The sequence below is a fragment of the Grampus griseus genome (assembly GCF_964374135.1).
Source record: "Grampus griseus genome assembly, chromosome: 8".
Lineage (NCBI taxonomy): Eukaryota > Metazoa > Chordata > Mammalia > Artiodactyla > Delphinidae > Grampus > Grampus griseus.
The window spans coordinates 57608680-57630677 of NC_139002.1; the positions used below are offsets into that span (position 1 = coordinate 57608680).

General features: G+C 37.7%; 2 protein-coding genes across 2 annotated transcripts in view; one reads left to right on the forward strand and one right to left on the reverse strand.

The window, feature by feature from the left end:
- Positions 1 to 12273, reverse strand: part of PPME1 (protein phosphatase methylesterase 1) — a gene marked incomplete at its 3' end in the record, with an annotated part of 74258 nt that extends 61985 nt beyond the window's left edge. Inside the window, exon 1 of the mRNA XM_082660074.1 lies at positions 12080 to 12273. Coding sequence (XP_082516200.1) covers positions 12080 to 12180 — 101 coding nt within the window. The 5' untranslated portion in view covers positions 12181 to 12273. The remainder of the gene's footprint in view (positions 1 to 12079) is intronic.
- Positions 12274 to 12797: 524 nt separating this feature from the next.
- Positions 12798 to 21998, forward strand: part of C2CD3 (C2 domain containing 3 centriole elongation regulator) — a gene marked incomplete at its 5' end in the record, with an annotated part of 129028 nt that continues 119827 nt past the window's right edge. Inside the window, 3 exons of the mRNA XM_082659671.1 lie at positions 12798 to 12852; positions 15465 to 15734; positions 18101 to 18258. Of these exons, the coding sequence (XP_082515797.1) occupies positions 12798 to 12852; positions 15465 to 15734; positions 18101 to 18258 (483 nt within the window). The remainder of the gene's footprint in view (positions 12853 to 15464; positions 15735 to 18100; positions 18259 to 21998) is intronic.

Here is a 21998-nt window from a genome sequence, read left to right on the forward strand (position 1 = left end):
TTAGTAGGATAAAGATAGAGGGATATAAATATGGAATCATAGAAGGATAGAAATATACTGTTAATAATCACAGTTTTAAAATTTCACTTCTGGGGACTTCCCTGGTGGCACAGTGGTTAAGAATCCGCCTGCCAATGCAGGGGACACAGGTTCGAGTCCTGGTCTGGGAAGATCCCACATGCTGCGGAGCAACTAAGCCTGTGCGCCACAACTACTGAGCCTGCGCTCTAGAGCCCATGCTCCGCAATAAGAGAAGCCACAGCAATGAGAAGCCCGCACACTGCAACGAAGAGTAGCCCCCGCTCACCGCAACTAGAGAAAGCCCGCGCGCAGCAATGAAGACCCAATGCAGTCAAAAGTAAATAAATTTTTAAAAAAGAATATATATATGTATTATGTATAACTGAATCACTTTGCTGTACAGCAGAAATTAACACATTGTAAATCAACTGTACTTCAATAACTAAAAAACAAAACTAAACTAAACACCAGCTCACATGCTGACTTTACTATTATGTAGAAAGACCTATCTTACTTTTGACTCTCACTTTAGGAATATTGCTTAACTCATCTGATTGAACACCCGCCCCACCTCACAGCCATTCAGCTCTTAGTGATTAAAAGAGTGCTCCACTTTTGTCTCCAGGATTTTCTTCCAAGCTGCCAACACCTATTTAGTAAGTTTTGATACTGGTCTTGGTGTTCACTCATGTACAGGCAATGAGAACCAAGTTACAGCTTACCTGACCAAGAGCAATTATTAAGAAACTATCGTTTCAAATATGAAAAGAAATGTATCTTAGAATTTATGAAATACAGTAAATAAGTTTCCACTACATAGCTTTACTATTTAAATAGTAATTCCACATATGTATATCTTTCTCCTCAAAAACAAAACTGTGAAGTTAGTATTACCCACATTTTAATAATAGTCAAGTGTATAAGCAGTATGTAGTAAAGCCCGGAAGAGAATTCTAGTTTGCTGATTTAAAACCTATTCTTTCTACTACAAGACAACAGAAGTACAGAGCTAATCATACTGACATGGGGTTGGCAAACTATGGGGTTGGCCTGTGTGCAAATCCAGCCACCCACACCCCCTGTTTTTGTGTGGCTCATGAGCTGCAAATGGTCTTTATATTTTTAAAGGTTGTGGAGGGGAAAAACAAAGAGAGGAGTATTTAAAGACATGAGAAAATTACATAAAATTCAAATTTCAGTGACACCAAAAAAAATGTAGCTGGAATACAATTACATTCATTTACATATTGTCTATGGCTGCTTTCACCTTACAAGGGCAGAACTGAGTAGTTGCCACAAAAACTATGGCCTGCAAAGCATAAAATACTTACAGAAAAAGTTTGCCAAGCCCTGGTATAAATGATAGGTGCTACAAAAGGACAGAAAATGGAAAGATCAGTTCAGGCTGGATAATCAGGAAAAGCTTCAGGATCTCATTTTATATGAATGTTGTGTGCCACATGTCTATTAAATCAAACCTTATGAGAACATTTTTTAAACTGTGCTACTGTAGAATACACAAAGAAATAAAAACAAAGGCTCCTGTACTCTGGGACCTCCAATTTTATTGAGGAAACTAAAAAAAACCAAAAACACAAAAACAAAATAAAAACATGAAATATAAATTATGATAATATTTATGGTAATCACCCATTTAAATTACCATAATAAATTTGACATAGCAATTAAAAAACACAATACCAAGTAGTAACGCACAACAATTGGCAAATAAGAAGAAATGACAGAAAGTGCTACAGATGCTCAGAGGAGGGACAGAGCAAATGAATGAGCTAGAATAGTCTGAAAGAGCTTCAAGGATTTGAGGATGGGAATGACTTGAAAAAGTGATATGGGAGGCCTCGAAAGTAAAATAAACCTGGCAGTTGGTAAGTACAAGAAACATTTAGAAAATTGACATTGCCTGGGACATGACTATGGAGAACTTTTAATGCTACTTTTAACAGTAGACTTCTTGCTCTCATCCCTACACTTGCTGGAGTCACCAGTGTGTAGATACAGCCTCATTGGAAAATAGGCTTCTCTCAGAGAGTAAGAGAGAAATTGAGTAAGGGCAGAAAAACCCAATCCTATAAAATGCAGCTGGGCTGAAAATAATTACTAATTGACATTTGCTCTCTTATAGTAATGGACTTGCTTTCAGGTTTGGGGAACGAGAGAGGAAGATATGGATTGTCAAATTTTAATAAAGTAAAACTAAGCAACAGGCATGAATCTTCACATACAAGAGACTAAATCCAAGTGTGAGTTTCAACCATATGAATATTTTAAATCTCAAATTGGACAATGTATTTGTAAACACTCACAACACATTCTACCTAAGTGTTGATGCTGAAATAAAGTATGAATTGTATTATTTTATGAAGTGAAAAACAGCTTTCAGAAGAAAGAGAGTATAGCTTTAGTTACGCCATCTTAATGGAACTGGTAAGGAAGTAAGATTTTCCTTATAGAATGAGGCTAAATAGGTCTAGGATTTTGGTTGCTCGTTCAGTTAGCACGTAAGTAGTCAGCATGTTAGACACCAGGGAAACTAAGACACTATTCCTACCCTTAAGAAGCTCACAGTCTTGAGAAGTAGACAGTCAACCAATAATTATAGTTAGAGGGATAAGTGTTATATCTACAGAAGGTTATGGGGGCATAGAGGATGTACTCATTGACTACTATGTGATGATGCCTACTAGGCGATAATAACCAAAACCAACAAAATTATATGACTGCTATATATCAACTGCTAAGGAAATAAGGGAGGGGAAGGATGAAAGGAGGGAAGAAAAATTTTCCCTGCCTACTTAGAGAACGAAGAATAGGAAATATAAGTTGTATGTTTTTAAGTGAATGTCTCAAATCCAAAGACATAATATACTTCAACATCTACTAAGCTGCTTAAGTCTGATAGGAGAGTTATTAATGAGTCATGAGCTGCACAGTAGCAGTCCTAGTCACTGATGTCACAAATTCTCCAGTTTAGGAGTCTTGTAGTGGAGACAAAATACTGAAGTTTAATTGCAGCCAGCTATTTAAATCAAGGCACCACTGATTAAAATAAAAAAAGGCCTCATTAGCAACACTGAAGAGGATGGAAAGAATGGAAAGAAGGCAACCAAATGGCTATCTGAGGTCATGATAGTTTGGTATGTTCATTACTGTTGATAAGGGCATCTTATTAAAGCAGCAGACTTAGATTCTAAAACTACATACTGGATCATGCTATTAGAGATCATCTAACCCAAATCTTACTTTATGGAAGGGAATAATTAGCTGTCTATTATGTATCAAGTAGGATTTTGAATTCTGCAAGAAAAATATTCTCTTTAAAAATGAGAAATACAGGCTCAGAAACATAAGATACATTGCCCAGAGCCACTTCCCACAGCAATGGAGCTTGGATTTAAACTCAAGCATGTCTGGTGCCAAAGAGTTCTTTCTACTACACCTCAGAGTTCTTTCTGAGGCCCAGGAAGAGGAAAACTTGACCAAGCCACATGGCTTACTAGTGGCAGATAGGATTCCCACTTACACCTGGAAAAAGTCCATGGCAAAGGACACACACAGAGGCATGGTGGAAAAGGACTGATGGTAAACAACTTCAGCCTTCTGCTATGGTTTGGAATGACCAGAATTTTCAACTTAATCTCTTATTCAATCTTCAAAATATAGAGTTGACCCTTGAACAACATGGGAGGAGGAGTAGAGTGTGTGTGAGACCCTCTGAACAACTGAAAATCTGTGTATAACTTACAGTTGGCCCTCCATATCCGTGGGCCCTCTGTATTCAAGATTTCAAACACATGAATTCAACCAATCGTCAATTGTAGTAGTGTAGTACACTTGACCCTTCAACAACACAGTATGAACTGCATGGGTCCATTTATACAAGGATTTTTTTCAATAGTAAATACCACACAATTGTAATGGTAAATACAGCACAATTGGAGGTTGGTTGAATCCAAAGACACTGAACCATGGTATATGGAGGGTCAACTGTAAGTTATACCTGGATTTTCCACTGTGGGGAGAGTGGGCACCCCTAACTCCCTGTTGTTCAAGCGTCAACTATATTGGTAGTATGTGCTTGGGACTGGTTGTCAATACTGTATTTGAAGTACTAAGTGTGGTATATAAGTGCACCATCCTCTTAATAGTGCTATTACTTAAAACTTTCTTCTCTACAAGAAACTATTTCACATCATGAAGGAAAAAGTTTTTCCTAACTAACCAGAGGTGTTTCCTCAAATCTGACATCAAGTAACATGACAAGAAAGGCTCATTAGGTTAAAAAAAATTCCAATTACCCAATTTTGGAGAAAAAGATTTGCTGGCAGTAAGTCTAGCAAAATGGAAAAACGGACATTCACTCAGAAGTGCTCAGGTCAAGCGGCTCAAACCTGGCATAAAGAGAAAGTGGTGGGGGGAAGGAAAGAAAGAAATCACTTCCTATACCTGTGCAGCAATGAAAACAGTAGGGAATTTGAAGTCAGATTAGTCTCCCCCACTTGTTAATGTCAGGACTCCAAACAGATGCTGTTTACTCTCTACTCCAGACACTCCTTTCCCACTTCCCACCACTCTGTATTCCCTAACAGAATTCCAAATTGTTTCGGTAGCTAGTAGAGATCTTTTGTTATCTTTCCTCCAGCCCAAAGGAATAAATCAGAATTGGTCTAAACCAGTCATAGTAATCCCATTCCCTACTGCCAGGGACTGGTTTTAGGATGTACATGTGAACCAGTTCTGGACCAAGAGATTTAAGGGAAAAACCTGCTGCGGAGTTTCCCATTCTAGGAAAAAAAAACAGGGACAAGCTAAGTTAGGAAAAGGTCTTTGCCCTTGTTCCTTCCTTTTTATCTGCAAGTGGAGTTGCAGCAGCCATCCTGCAACCATAAGGTGACAAGCAAGAGGAGGAAAAGCCAACATTTCTAAGGATGGAAAAAGAAAGGATACAAAAAGCCTGGGTCATGATTGATACAGATGAATAACTGAATCAACTCTGAACTTATTTATAAAAAATATTACTTATTTCAATAAATATTTCCGTTTAAATCACAAGCTATTAACAGAAAATTAGATTATTTCACATTAATGTAATATTGTTAATCTGAATTTGAGGAATTTTGTAGGTTTAGTTCTATTTAAATAGTAAACCTACTGAGTTTTATAATTATATAAGAGTAACATGGAATTTACTCTTATACACAGGAATTTATCCCTAGTTTCATTTTGTATATATTTAATGTTAAACATTATGTTTACATTACATAATATAATGTAGAACAATAAATATAACACGTTAGTACTTGGGATCTGAAATAGTTTTCCTTCAAAAGGGATTTATACAAATTGAAAAACATATTTCAGGGAAGACGCAACATCATAAAAATGTTTATTCTAAGTTAATTTACATATTTAATATAATGCCAAAAAAAACACTATTAGGCACTAGTCTAGTTGATTAGAAAGTTTATCTGTAAGAATAAACAAGTAAGAGGAGCCAGGAAAACCCTGAAAAAGAATGAACGGGAAGCTACCTCTACCATTTACTAAAACATAATAATGCTTCTCCAATTTAAAGCATAGTGATGGCACATAAATAAATAGGCCGAGGGAAAAGGAAAGAAAATTCATAAACAGACCCAAATCTATGTAGAAATTTGGTGTATGATAAAAATGTCATTTTAACTAGTGGGGAAAAGGACTAATTTTTATAGATGAGAAATTCACATAATGGGAAAAGGACTTTTTAATAAATTGTGTTACAACAACTGGATAGCATATGGATAAAGATAAAATTAGATCTGTTCCTCACTTTGCACATCAAGATAAACAAGATGGATGCAAGAAAAGAAAGCATACAGGTCCTAGGGAAAAAAATATATGAATCGTTTTACAAGCTGGGAGAAGGAAATGTCTTTCTGCAATCCAAAATCCAGAAGCAATGGATTTTGCTAGATAGATCTGAGTACATTAAAATTTAAAAACAACTTTTTTACATGGCAAAAAATATCATAAGCAAAGTAAAAAGGCAACTTGGAAAAATATTTTTAACACTTATAAGGAAAAAAATATCCCTGATACATAAAAAGCTTCAAAGAGCCACTCCAGAAAACAATTTGGCAGTTTCTTAAAAAGTTAAACATAACTTACCATATGGCCCAGCAATTCCTTTCTTAGGTAATTATCCAAGGAAATGCAAACATTATTTCCACATAGAGCTCTGCATGTGAATATTCACAGCAGCATTATTCATAACAGAAAAACACTGGAAACAACCCAAGTGTCCAGCAACTGATAAATGATTAAACTGTGGTATACCTATACAATGGAATTCAGCCAAAAAAAAAAAAATGAAGTACTTATATATACTAAAACATAGATGAAACTTGAAAACATTATGCTAAGTGAAAGAAGCCAGTCACAAAAGGCCACATACTATATGGTTTTATTTACATATCTCCAGAATAGGCAAATCCACAGAGACAGAAAATAGATTAATGGCTGCCAGGGGCTGGGGGAAGGGGGAGTAACTGCTAACAGGTAAGTAGTTTCCTTACGGGATGATGAAAATGTTCTGGAATTAGTGCTGATGATTGTACAACCTTGAACATACTAGAAATCACTGAACTGTATACTCTGAAAGGGTGAATGAATTCTATGGTATGTGAATTATAACTTAATTTTGTGTGTGTGTGTGTGTGTGTGTTACGCGGGTCTCTCACCGCTGTGGCCTCTCCCGTTGCAGAGCACAGGTTCCGGACACGCAGGCTCAGCGGCCATGGCTCACGGGCCCAGCCACTCCACAGCATGTGGGATCTTCTCAGACCGGGGCACGAACCTGTGTCCCATGCATCGGCAGACGGACTCTCAACCACTGCACCACCAGGGAAGCCCTATAACTTAATTTTTTTGAAACTGATAATCAACAAACAGATACACGAAGATTTCATTCTTTTAGTAACTTAATATGTGACCTTGAGCAAATCACTCCACTTTGCCCTTTATTTCTCCATCTGTGTGAACAGCCCCTTAAAGCCTTCCTAAGAGGCCTGATATCCGTAATAAACTTAAGAAGTTGAATGAAAAACTATCTGATCAGATATGAATAAATACACAGCTTGAGGGGAAAGAGTTGACATTATAAGATACTGAAAGGAGTGCTTCTACTTCATAAAGAATGAGCCTTTCTCATTGTTCTCAACATATAATAATTTACTAGTTATCATTCCTTAAGAGCTTATGTGTCAGGAGGCATAACTGCTTTTCACATATTATCTCATTCTCACAGCCCTCTAAGGTAAGCAGAAGTATCCCAGTTTGAGAGATAAGAAGCAGACTATGAGAGGTTAAATGACTTAACTAAAATAAATACTCAAGCTAACCTTCAAACTCAGATCATTATCACTTCAAACCAGTCTCTTTGCACCAAGGAATAACAAGAACAACGGACTACAAATCTAAAGTCTGCGTTTCTGAAGTCTTGTTTCTGCCACTTCATGATTCTGTGATCCTAGGTAAGTCAATGAACATTTGAGTTTCCTCATTAAAAGAAAATATTAACCCTTGCCCTAACTTACCTCATGGAATAATACAAAAAAGCACTAATATATGTCAGTTAAAGCACTATAAAAATGTAAGAGATAATTATAGAAACAGAGTACTATTCATGAACCAAAAACATGTTGAAAAATGGTCAAATGATTTTAATAACTTATAGCCTCTCAAATGGTAATGGAATGTACTAAAGTAGTGATTTTAAAAACACCCTCAACAAAAATATACAAGTGGGACCTAATGAAACTTCAAAGCTTTTGCACAGCAAAGGAAACCATAAACAAGACAAAAAGACAACCCACAGAATGGGAGGAAATATTTGCAAACGAGTCAATGGACAAAGGATTAATCTCCAAAATACATAAACAGCTCATGCAGCTCAATATTAAAGAAACAAACAACCCAATCCAAAAATGGGCAGAAGACCTAAATAGACATTTCTCCAAAGAAGACATACAGATGGCCAAGAAGCACATGAAAAGCTGCTCAACATCACTAATTATTAGAGAAATGCAAATCAAAACTACAACGAGGTATCACCTCACACCAGTTAGAATGGGCATCATCAGAAAATCTACAAACAACAAATGCTGGAGAGGGTGTGGAGAAAAGGGAACCCTCCTGCACTGTTGGTGGCAATGTAAATTGATACAGCCACTATGGAGAACAGTATGGAGGTTCCTTAAAAAGCTAAAAATAGAATTACCATATGATCCAGCAATCCCACTACTGGGCATATACCCAGAGAAAACCATAATTCAAAAAGACACATGCACCCCAATGTTCACTGCAGCACTATTTAGAATAGCCAGGTCATGGAAGCAACCTAAATGCCCATCAACAGACGAATGGATAAAGAAGATGTGGTACATATATACAATGGAATATTACTCAGCCATAAAAAGGAACGAAATTGGGCCATTTGCTGAGACGTGGATGGATCTAGAGACTGTCATACAGAGTGAAGTAAGTCAGAAAGAGAAAAACAAATATCGTATATTAACGCATTTATGTGGAACCTAGAAAAATGGTACAGATGAACTGGTTTGCAGGGCAGAAGTTGAGACACAGATGTAGAGAACAAACGTATGGAAATCAAGGAGGGAAAGCCAGAGGCGGGTGGGGATAGTGGTATGATGAATTGGGCGATTAGGATTGACATGTATACACTGATGTTTATAAAATTGATGACTAATAAGAACCTGTTGTATAAAAAAATAAATTAAATTAAATTAAAATATATATATATAAATAAAATAAAAACACCCTCAAGCATACCAGGTGTTATAGACTGAAATTCTGTGCCCCCCAAAATTCACTTTAAATCCTAATCTCCAATAACCTCTACAGTATTTGAAGGTGGAGCCTTTGGAAGGTGATAAGGTCATGAGGGTGTAGCCTTCATAAATATGATTAGTACCCTTATAAAAGAGACCCCACAGAGCTCTCTTCTTCCTTGCCACATGTAAGGACACAGCGAGAAGACTGCCATCTATGAACTAAGAAGTGGTCCTCACCAGACACGGAATCTGCTGGTGCCTTGATCTTGGTCAGCCTCTAGCACTCTTAAGAAAAAAAATATGGTATTTTTGTTATGGCAACCCTAACAGACTAATACCAGTTGCAAGTAGGGCTCTAAAATCAGAGCTCCAAAATCTTTAAAAAGTTCAAAACCACTGTTTTGGGTATCATCTACTGGCATCTATCAAGGAACAATAAAACCAGGATTTCAGGCCTTACCTGAGAAATAACATACATAAAGCTACTATCACAATGCCTGGCACATAGTACTCACTTAAAAAAAAAAAAAAAGAAAAAAAAAGTAATTGTTATTATTGCTTTATCCAGCAATACTCTGGAATTACTAAATCCATTTGGAAAAACAAAACTATGGAAACTCAGGAAAAACCAAAAACTCAAAACCACCCTGAATATGCAAACATATCTAAATAAGGTTTACTGAAACTGAAGGCAAGAGAATATGAAAAATAGGTGAAAGAGTAAGTCATATAAGGAACAGGTCCAACCTGAGAGTAAGAGATGGACTGGGGAGTGGAAAAGATGGAAAGAGTAAAAAAAAAGCAAGTGAGAAGAAGTTAGAAATAAAGAAGAATGATTTGAAATTGGTAGACGTGAGACTTCATAAACCAGGTCTGACTGAGGAAAAAGGAAGACTGAATCCTAGAGTATTTGCAAAGGAATAAGACACACAACTCACATTAAGTATTGCCAATGATAACAACTATGAATCCAAAAAACACAATAGGTCTCAGAGACTCTCTTCCAGCTTTATGATTCTAGAAGAGGAGACAGTCTACATTATCATTAACATTAGGCTTACATGAGGCATGCCTATGTTCCAATAAGGAAATAGGAAATAAAAATACAGGAAAATAAGCTACTTGAGGACCACATAAAATTCACCAATATATGCTCCTCTCTTCACAGTACTATAAAGAAGCGTTTTTCTAAAGAACTTTATCTTCCAGGATAAGCAGTTAACCTAAATTAGGAGGACGAAAGCATCTATTTAAAGAGGTTAAGTTACTAATAATCTAATCAGTTGATTTTACTTTTTCTTAGTATTTTTCTTCAGTTCTTCATCTTCAGAGAACTTTTGATAAAGTGAGAAGCTAAGCTCTAACTTATCTAAAGGATATATGGTTATTAAAAAGCTAGTATTTTTATATATATTTTAGAGAAGAGTGCTGGAATACTGAAAGATCAAAGTTTAGTTTAAGAAAGGTAGCAACTAAGATACATATGAACAATAAACGTTACATTAATTTTATAGTCCAGGTTAATCTTCCCAAATAATCTCCTATGGATCAGCTTCCAGATCCTCCTTAATCATGTTACAGTCCTACCTTTGTCTTCCAAAGCCAAAACGATCTTCATTTTACCTTACAGGTAGGCTTCTACCACCTCATTGTATTGTGCATCCATCGACGTATCTTCACTTGTCAAGGTTTTCTCAGTTTTCTACTGTGTCTCATAGTCAGGTTTCCACTTCAATTCTTAGTTTCCTTCCCCAGTTTTTCCAACCATTCTCACCACCCCTCTACTCCACTGTTTTAATTTACAGGATTCTCCTTTCTCTTCATTGCTAGGACATGCTTTCACAGTATTGTATCTCCCATCTAAATCTCCTTTTCGATCAGTTTTTGTACATATTAATCTTCAGAACCTAAGGTTTTTCTTCTCTAGTCCTTATTCCAATAATGTCTACCAACCCATCTCTAGAATCCCAAACACACACACCTGACTACCACATACCTAAGTACTTTTCCTACCCCTTTTCTCTTTCCAGTCACTAGTCTCCAGAATCCTATCTGATACTACAAATACCCCTCAAAACCAACTGCCTGTTCAATTACCTCTGCCTTCTACTTCTCCCAGGTTCAGCTCATTACACTCTCTCTCCTACACCTTAGTATCCCCCAACCTGGCCCAAGCCATTCAGCAACCTAAATTCCCAAAGCCAACACAGCTCCTCCCATTCCAGTAAACGATGGTTTCCCTCAAAACATTTTAAGTGGCTCCTCTCAGTGTTTCATTAATTGAATCTTATCAGATCAGTACATAGCTTCTGCCAGACCTATTTGCCCAGCAAAAATCAATTTCCCAAATCTTCCTCTTTAAGCTTCCCAGGCCTTACCTCTGCAGCACGCCATTCACTAGACCCTATTCCTAGTCATTTCTCAATCTCTGGAGCCCATGGTTACTCTCTAAGCCCCTCAGCCCTCTCCCTCCTCACTCCTCCGCTTATTCCCTACCCTCACTTCTCAGCACATTCCTATCACCCCTAACTGTCTTCTTGGCTGTGTTCTCCATCTTTCCTTAGGCCTGTTCTCCACACTTTCTCAGTACCCCTTAAGAGATTTAATCTCTAAGTCACTCCCTCACTCCCAGAATCTGCCTCTTACACCCCTAGGAACTCTCTCTAGAACCTTCTGCGCCCTGGTTGTCTTTTCCGCTCCAACCCTGCCTCAGGTGTTCTCTGTTTCCCCCAGCTGTTTTCTATTATCTAGTTCTCTGAGAAACTAGATAAAGATTTTCTCCTCCTAAACCTTTTCCAAGTTCTTCTCCTAATTCCCCTCAACTTTTCTTTCCATCGTTTCCCATTTCCCTCAACCATCCCTGGCAGATTTCCCCTCCACCTTTGTCACCGCTCTTCTCCCTTTTCTCAAACCTCCTCCACCCCTTCTCTGGAGGTGCCTCCTACATGTCTTAAACTATCCTCTCAGCTTCCTCAATCTTTGCCTCATTCCCTTCTCCCTCCAATACTATTTATCCTCCAATTTCCATTGACTTGGCGCCTCCCCTAGTCCCCAGATCTGCCTTCTATTTCATCTAAACGTCTCCAGGCCGCCGCCAACATTCTCTCCTATCCTTAGGCTCCATTGACGTGCCGTTCTAAACGCCCAGAGACACCATTCTCCAATGGCCGGGGCCTGGCCTCTAGGGAGAAGGGGTACGGGTTACGTACCCCATTCGCATCTTGGCTCCGCTCTGACTGCTCCCGCTGCCGGGTAGAGGAGGGCGAGGGGGCAGGCGGCCGAGGTGCATGCTCTTCTCGAGGGCCGACATGAAGGGGAGGCCGCAGGCAGTCGAACAGTAGCCGAAGCTTCGTCCCACGCTAAGTGCGGCCCAACCGGTCACACAGCTCGCTCCCCTAGCGACGCCCCGTCGCCTTTGGATAGCACCCAGCTACCAGCAGCACCGCCCACCGGCTCCGTAAACTCCACCCCCTCGCCCCAGCGCTTCCACCGGAAGTGCGCACCAGCCTCCACAAAGGGAGCTGGGTAACGGAGTCTTTGATCCCCCAGATTCCAAGCGGAGAACTAGACGACCCTCGCAGGAAAGAGAAGCGTTACTGAAGGCAATGCACCCTGGGCAATGGAGTCCTCAAAGGGCTTATCGCTTTGCGCTTGCGCAGCTGGAGGCGACAGCGTCCAAATCCGCAGAGGTAGTGTAGCAAAGCAACCTGGGTGTTGTAGTCTATTGGCGGGAAGGAGTCTTGGCGCCTTCCTTTCTCATGGCTTCCTAGAGGCTGTTAAAGGAAGAGCCGCTTTCTTCCTGCCTCCCAAGCTGCCCAGCGGCGCCGGTTGCTGGGGAACGCCAGCGCCGTGGGAGGGGATGGCGGGAGGGTACGGCTTAGGTGCTGGGGCCGGAGTTGAGTTGGTGAAGAAGAGCTGGGGGTCGTCATGAAACAACGGAAAGCCCCGGGGCCTGGGGGCGACGGTAGCCGCAAGAAGAGAGGTAATATGAGCGACCAAAGGTTGAGGAAAGCGTAGTTGGGCGGAGTTGGGGGAGCAGGCCGCGAAGCATTCTAGGGAGACCTCCCACAGCAGCCTGTTAAAAGAAAAAAAAAAAAAAAAGGGATTGCGGAGGGAGAATAACCAGGGAATCAGAAGGTTAAAAGGGCAATTGGCCCTCCCGCGAATGGAAAGGATATAGGGGCTGTAGTAGGGGGCAAAGCGGGTGAATAAATGGGACGAAGTGAAGGCTAAAAGGGAACCCTTACAGAGGAAGGGAACAAAAAAATTGTAGGAATGTTTTGTTTTGTTTTTAGTTTTTAAAAGTTGAGGTATAATTGACATATAACATTGTTAGTTTCAGGTGTACAACATAATGTTTGTATATATTTCGAAATGATTACCACGTAAAATTAGCATCCATCACCATACATAGTTACAAACATTTTTTTATTCTTGTGAAAAGAACTTTTAAGATCTACTCTTCAGCAACTTTCAAATATACAGTACACTATCATTAACTATAGTTACTGTACTGTACTTTAAATCCCTATGACTTAGGGGTGTTTTTGATAAAAGTTAAATGTGTGGGGACGGGAGGGGAGAGGTATAGCTTTGCAGGTTCACATAGAACTGGAAGAAAAATAAGTTGGAGAGTATGTCAATAATCCTAATAGGCAAGGATCACGTTTTACACATTACTGAATCCCCAAGAACTAACACGAAGCAGGATTTAGTAAATGTTAATTGAATGACTGAAGCGTGAGAGTCATAAATCATGAAGGGCTACAGGTGGGAGTAGGGAAAAGATAGTTGTGGAGGAGAGAGGAAGAAAGACTGGGGAGTGACAGTGTGGTAGGGTTGAAGTGGGGGGGGTTACTGTGAAGGATTTGAGGTGATGGAAGAGTGTGTAGCAAGAGGACCTCATCAGGTTAGTCTGCTCAAAAAGAAGCAAGCTTATGAAGAGACCAGGGAAATGTGAGCTGCAGCAAGAACAGTCACCCTGGGAACCCAGGGCAGATCATGAAATGAAATGGAATCTCTACAGGGCTGCCTCAAAACAAAACAAAAAATCTGGGTGGCTGCATTTTATAGTATAGGCAAAGAGGTATTAGGAGTAGTGATAGTGCATTAAGCCATTGGATTGAGGACTAAAGTTGCAGTCTGGGAATAAACCTTATCCAAACTGTTTAAAGATAACTAAGGCAGTTTTGAGGCAATGCCTTTCCTTCCAGGAATGAAGGGAGGATATGAAACAGAAGTGTGGAAGTGTTCAGTGCTGGTGCTGCCTATGTCAAACCAGTCAAGCATATTTGGTTGATAGGAGGAAAATTAAAATAGAAATAACGTAAGAATGTCCTCATTATACCACATGCATATACAGTAATACTCATGTACACACCTGTGTATAATTTTTATATTGAAACTAGTTATCCATAAAGATTATGGTGGGTCTTTTCTTCACTAAAGAAAGCAGAGAGGCTGTTCACTTTAGAAATCCAAAGAATTAGTTATATAAATTCCTGATCTGATAGACTCCGGTATATTTTTTTCTTGTGAGGCATGACCACTCCCCAGGGAAAAGTGAGAGGAATAGAAAGGTGTGTGTAATATTGGAATGGCTTCTTAAATCTCCTCTAAGTCATGGTTAGAAGATACCGTGAATAGAAGACAATCAGGGTCATTAAAGGAAAGCTTTATAGAAAGCCATGATGAATTGCCTCATTTACATTTTATTATCTGTCTAAAAGCCAAAAATATTATGAACCCAGCACTGTGCTAAAAGATAATGGCATAATCTGAAGATGATAGTTTCTGTCCTCATTGTGTGATATCGGCAGGAAGAAAAGACACAGTTTAAGGTGGTCTTTCTTGAAGTGCTGAGTTGTAAAGTGTAGACTTCATTTGAGAACTGATTGACAGTTGTTGCTGTTTTATGTTTAGTGATGGTTTTAAAGTAAGAGAATTAGGTAAAGATAACATATCTTAAAAACTGTGGACATTGAAATAATCAGAACAACAGTACTTGGAAGAAAAATTTCAATTACTTCATAGATTTTTTTAAACCTGTATACTGTTATCATTGTATTTGTATTTTTCATTTAATATCTTTCAGTTAAAGAGGAGTTTGTATTAGCATGTCTTAAGTTGGTATGTTCTTTATGTTCTTTAAAATAACCTGAATCAAATCCTGAATACTAACTAGTTGTCAGGGTGGCTTAAGTGACCAGATAGATTATTCTATGGTCTGGTTTGCTAGTTACTTCTCATGTATTAGAATAAATAGAGAGCTTCCCTGGTGGCGCAGTGGTTGAGAGTCTGCCTGCCGATGCAGGGGACGCAGGTTCGTGCCCCTGTCTGGGAAGATCCCACATGCCATGGAGCAACTAAGCCTGTGCGCCACAACTACTGAGCCTGCATGTCCGGAGCCTGTGCTCTGCAACGGGAGAGGCCCCAACAGTGAGAGGCCCACATACCGCAAAAAAATAGAATAAATAGAATAAGCCTTCTCTCTGTAGAGATGAAAATGTTTGTGTGTTTTCATTCAAAAAGCAGATTATGTGTTTTCTGTATTTAGACTAAATTTTGACTTAGTATTCTTGGATTCCTCCACAGGTTTAAGTGACATTTCTCCATCTACAAGCCTACCACCCCTGGTTGAAGGCCAGCTACGCTGCTTTCTGAAACTTACTGTTAATAAAGTCATATGGAAGATTACAAAGCCTCCTGCTTGTGTACTTGTTCGAGTGAGATGGTGGGGAGAAACATCAGAAGGAACACTCTTTTGTCCCAGGGATACATTGCAGACCGAACCAAAAGCTGTGAGAACAACTACACGTTATGCTATTCGCTGTGGTCCAAAGCAGTTTACCTCTTATCTAACAGGTATGTTTTTGTCTTATCGTTTCACCTGTAGGCCTAATAAGAAGCATGTGATTATGTTGTTAACAATAGGTATTATCGTGTACTTAGTATCTATGGCATTGTTAATTATTGAGGAGTCAAAGAGGTTTTATAATAGCCACCATTATTGAGAGTATACTATGTGCTACCAGTTGATACATATTATTTCTAATCCTTAATAACCTTGCAAGATAGATATTTTCTCTGTTTTATAGACAATGAAACTGAGGTTCAGAGAAATAAAATGAATCCTCTATAAGGTTACATAGTTGACAAATGGCCAAACTAGGATTTGAACCCACTTCTCTCTGACACCAAAACTCATGCACTTGTCACCACACCATGCTTCTTTAAGGAATAACTGTAGTCTGTACTCTGGGACTTACATTATGTTCAAGGAAAGATGGTATACATACAAAATTTATATGATACAAGATAATACATGCTAAATGCCAATGAGTGATTTAGTGAGTTAATAGTACAGGTTTTCAGAGAAGGGAGGATCCCTCTACTGGAACCAGGAGCTAAAATTTCTTCATTTCTGTTAAAGGAAAGCATTCTAAATGTACTGTGTTATTTCTCTATTCAGGTCAAGTTTTCATATAAACACATTTTGGATGGTAGACTTATTAAATCAATTCAGTTCAAGTCAGTAAAAATTAAGCATTTATCATGTAAATATTGTTGGGCTAAGAATACCGGAGAGCCAGAGGTGAATTAAAGATTAACTTGTCCTTAAGTTTGCATTCTTTCAAGAAGAAAATTTTGAAGACATCAAAATATAAAGAAAAAAAATTCAGTTATTCAAAAAATATGTATTGAACACTTAGCATGTGCTAGACGTTGTGCTAGACACTGTGGAGATTACAAAAATGAATCAAAAAATTTAATCAGAATGGTGTCTAATTCTAACTAAATGCACAAAGAAGTTTAGTTACAATAGTAGGTAGAAAGTGATAAGAACTTTTAAAAGATACACATAGATATTTCATTAAGAAAATAAATGAGGGCTTCCCTGATGGCACAGTGGTTGAGAGTCTGCCTGCCGATGCAGGGGACACGGGTTCGTGCCCCGGTCTGGGAAGATCCCACATGCCACGGAGCGGCTAGGCCCGTGAGCCATGGCCGCTGAGCCTGCGCGTCCGGAGTCTGTGCTCCGCAACGGGAGAGGCCACAACAGTGAGAGGCCCGCGTACCGCAAAAAAAAAAAAAAAAAAAGAAAAGAAAAGAAGTGAGACATGGGTGAGCCTGGCTGTTAGTAAATAACCAACAAATGTTGGTACATTTCCCTTATTCTATATATGCACGTTATTTTATAGTCTGCAAAGCACTTTTATACCTATTAGCTCATAGAATTTTCAGAGAACTTGCATGATTAGGTAAGACAGGGACGGTGATATGTTAAGTAAGTTGCCTAAAGTCATATAACAAGCATTAAGCAGCTGCCATATAAAAGGATACTGTGCTATGTGTTTTACTTGCAATACTCCCATGCCTCACACAGCCATGATATAGGTATTATGATGCCTATTTTATAGACAGCTGTGGCTTACACAGAAGTAGCTTGTGAATGTTGGAGCCACAACACAATCACAAATCTTCTAATTGTAAACCCAATACTCTTTTCACTACAGCATTGAACAAAGAGTGAAAATGAACCACTTTCTTAACTTTGGTAAGAAAATGTTCAGAAGTTACACTGTCCTGAAATAATCTCAGATTGCATATGCATGCATTTTATTTCTCCTGCTGTAAATTAGGACCATGAAGGGGTTAAGTCTAAGCAACCAATTGATGAATACAGTTAAGGAGTTTATTTCCATTCCCTTTAGTTCTAAGTGCTCTCAGCCTTTCAGTGTTCCAGATATTATTGAGAAATAAGCAGTAAAATACTCCTGAGAGGCAGGAACCAACCCATGCATCTATACAAGAGAAGCCCTTTGTCCAGTTCAAAACTAGAAATGGTGAGAATTTAAAAACTGAGAATTTTTTTATTGTTGCTTTTTTATTTCAAAACTAAAGTCTGAGTCCTTGCCAAATATGTAAAAAATATATATATACTCTCTCAAAGGTATTTTCCTTATCAAATACTTGATATTCTAAATATTTTTATGTAATTTTTTTCTCCATTCGAGGTATTTGTCATTGCTCTTCTCTAAAACTTTGTTGTTCTTTTGATCTTGGGTTCACTCTTCCCCACCCCCTGAATGACATGGTAAGTGCATAGTTTATTTGAAAATAAAATGATTTTTTTAAGTAAAAAAATTTTGTAATGTATATTCCTCTTTCCACTTCCAAAAAAACGTAAATGAAAAATGTCTGCCTGTGTTGTAATTGTTTCTGATTAGATATGGCTGTGCTGGTGCTGGAAGTAATCACCAAACTTGAACATCTTCCGGTTGGTAGAGTTCAGATCAGTGGACTAGCCCAGCTTTCTCCAACCCATCACATCAATGGATTTTTTACCATTGTTTCACCAACATCTAAGAAACTTGGAGAACTCCAGGTAAAAATAGTATAATTCTCTGCTACATAGAATAAAACTTTGGGGGCACAAATAGTTGAGTCTGTTTGTAGAATGGGTAGGTACGTGACTCCCACATACCATGCAAATTCCCACTTCGTGCTTTTGTTCATGTTTTTACCCAGACTGTCATGTACTTATTTCCCACTTATCCATATCCTCTTAGTTCTTTGCTGCCCATCTCAAGTTCCAAGAGACCTTCGCAGCTCCTACTGCACTCATTCTTCTCTTTATTTATTAATAAATGTACTCTTTATTAAATTTAGAATAACATGAATTACATAATCATTGTTCAGTTATAATCCTACATAGTCTCCAAAATTTTGTATTTGTAGTTTCCCTTTAATTTCCCTTCCTTTTAGTTTCTAGATTCCCTGGGAGAGAGGACAGTGTTTTCTACTTTCTTTGTTTTTCCCACAACTTCTAACATAGTGCCAAGCAGTAATGGCTTGTTTGACTCATTTAAGTGGTATCTTAAATGAGTCAACAGACTACGATTTTAATATTGTTGAATAAACTGTTTTCATTTTTTCAGTATTAGAAGTGCATAACCAGTTGTTGATTGTTCATTCATTGATTCAGCCTACATTTTTTTGATATGCTGTTATGTGCCACTAACTTAAGATACAAAGATAAGAGATGGGCCTTTCAGTTAGTTTTCCAAAGTCAGGTAGGAGGAAATAGAAGAGAGTAACAAGTAGAACGCAGTGTGGTATTGATACACATATACTATAGATATGTACAGGATGGTGGGAAAGAACATAGAAGGGTCTCTTTCTGAGGGAGACTCTGGGAGTTCTTCCTAGAGAATTCTGAATATTCAAATCCTTGAGAAATTTATACCTTGTCAAATGTATTCTAAAATATGTATAGAAATTTAAGCAGGTATTTAAGAAAACAGTTCAAAAAAGATGAGGAAAGAACATATAACATTACCAGATGTAAGAACCTATTATAAAACCACAAGCACATAATTGTCAAAGGAAGAGAATAAAGTTCAGAAATAGATTTAACTAAGTAAAAGAACTGAACATTTTCTATATTCTATTTATCATATTTTTATTTATAATATATTGAAAGATAGTGACACCTTATGGTGATAACTTCATGGTAAAATGGGACTGGTTTACTCCTCCTTTTCTGATAATGGTACAGATTTGCATCAGACCTGCAAAAACTGTTTGGCATTATGTTTCAAGAGCCATAATAATTATCATATATCATTTACCCTGGGGTCTTATATTAAGGAAATACCATAAAAAGAGAGGAAAGTTATATGCTTTGGACTGGTTATGGAAATGCACTTTTAATATTGAAAAAATGAAAACAGTTCATTCAATGATATTTAAATCATCTATTAGTGGAATATTTTGTTTCCATAAAAGATAAAATTATATAGTTATGATTGTGTAGCAACATGGAAAATTATTTTGGATTGATGACAAAAGAGAATTAAAATTATACCCACATATATGCATATGATTAATGACTGGGGAAGAAAAAACAAGGGAAAATAGAAACAGTTGGAGCGTAGAATTCTAGGTAAGTTTTTTCCCTATATAAAAAATGAGATATAATTCATATGCCATAAAATACACCCTTTTAAAGTATACAGTAGTTTTTAGTGTATTCACAAGATTGTACAACCATCACGATTATCTAATTCCAGAGCATTTTATCACCCCAAGAAGAAACACTATACCCATTAGTAGTCATTCCCCTTTGTACCTTTCCCCAACCCCTGGCAACCACTAATCTACCTTCTGTCTCTATATGTTGCCTATTCTGGACATTTCAAATAAATGATGTAGTATAATATGTGACCTTTTGTATCTGGCTTCTTTCACTTGGCATGATGTTTTCAAGGTTCATCCATGTAGCATGAATCAGTACTTTATTCCTTATTATAGCTAAATAATATTCCATTGTATGGATATATTATAGCACATGTTGTTTATCCATTCTTCAGTTGATGGACATTTGGATTGTTTCCACTTTCTGACTTTTATGAATAATGCTGCTATGAACATTTGCATACAAGTTTTTTGTAGGCGTAGAATTGTGGTCATATGGTAAGTATGTTTAACCTTGAGGAACTACTGGACTGTTTTCTAAGGTGGTGCATCTTTTTTCCTCCCTTATTTAAATGTCAGTTGATAAAATAATACTTGTATGTTTTTTATTTAAATGTCATTGGGTTCTTTAGAGAATTGTTTTAATAGAGCCTTGGAGACAGAGATAAGATTTTGAAAGATTATGGAATAAGTAAATAAGTAGTAATTACAGTGAAGAAGTAGAAATAACAGAGATTTCTCTCTGTTTCCCACATAAATGGCAGCGAAGAGAGGGAGATGTAGTGTGACCTAATGGAAATAGCACAAGACTTGGACATGGAAAAACTGGTTATGAAAACATTTCTGGTGTTCATTTGTACTCTCTGAGCTTCAGTATCCTATTTTATAAAATGAAGACAATAACTTTTACCGTACGGCATTGTTGTAGGGATTAAATGATATGAAAAAAATATGGAAGCACTTAACATGGTACTTAGGCACATGACAGGGACATGCCAAATTTACTTGAATTGGAGAGGAAAGTATTGATAGTGGGCAGCAGAATTGAGAAGTTTGTTGCTACTTTAGAAGAGGAGTTGGCAAACTTTGCCCAGTGGACTAAATCTGGCCTTCTAACTAAAAATGGTTTTTATATGTTTAAAGGGTCATTTAAAAAAAGAAGAATGTGCAATAAAGCCTAAATTATTTACCCTCTGCCCCTTTACAGAATGAGTTTGCTGAGCCGTTTTTAGAGTATAGGAGACCTGATTTGTTTTGTAGACCACGAGAAAAGCAAGTGAAGAAAGATATTGAAAATAAAAGAGGATAATTGAGCAAGTAAGGTCTTGGAGAGAATTAGATGGGAATGAATTTCTATTAAGAACACAACTGATAGTGGTAAACTTTGGAATGGAGGAATTATAACAAGGAGGGAAAGAGGAGAAACATTTTGAGATGGATAACATTGAAGGAATTCATGCTGATAACTTTTTTAGCAACATTTATTTTTTTGGCCACACCGCATTGCTTGTGGGATCTTAGTTCCCCGACCAGGGATTGAACCCCAGGCCCTTGGCAGTGAGAGCACGGAGTCCTAACCACTCGACCGTCAGGGAATTCCCATTAGCAACACTTACTATATGCATGCCTACCACATATTAGGCACTACATGTTTTATTTCATTTAATTTTTTTTTTATTAAATAGAGATAGATATGCAAAAGAATATCTTAGATGTATAAGATATAAAAATAACCATACTGTGAACACCCATTGGCTCATCAACTAGGTTAAGAAATGTTAATAGGAAAAAAATAAATATTAATAGAATAATGGAAAGAAACCAGGTTTAGAGATTCATCCATATTACTTTATGTATCAATAATTCCCTTTTGCAGAGTTGTGTTCCATTACACAATTTTCACAATTTTCATCCATTTGTCTTGGATGAAACCAGGCAGATATCCTTGCCTTGTTCTTGTTCTTGGGAGGAAAGCATTTGGTCTTTTTACTATTAAATATGGTATTAGATGCAGGTTTTTCATAGATGCCCTTTATCATTGAGAAAGTTCAAGTTTTCTGAGAGATTTGATCATAAAAGAGTATTGAATTTTATCAAATTCAACTGTTGCTAGAGGTTAGAGGTGAGAAGAGGGCATGACTGACTATA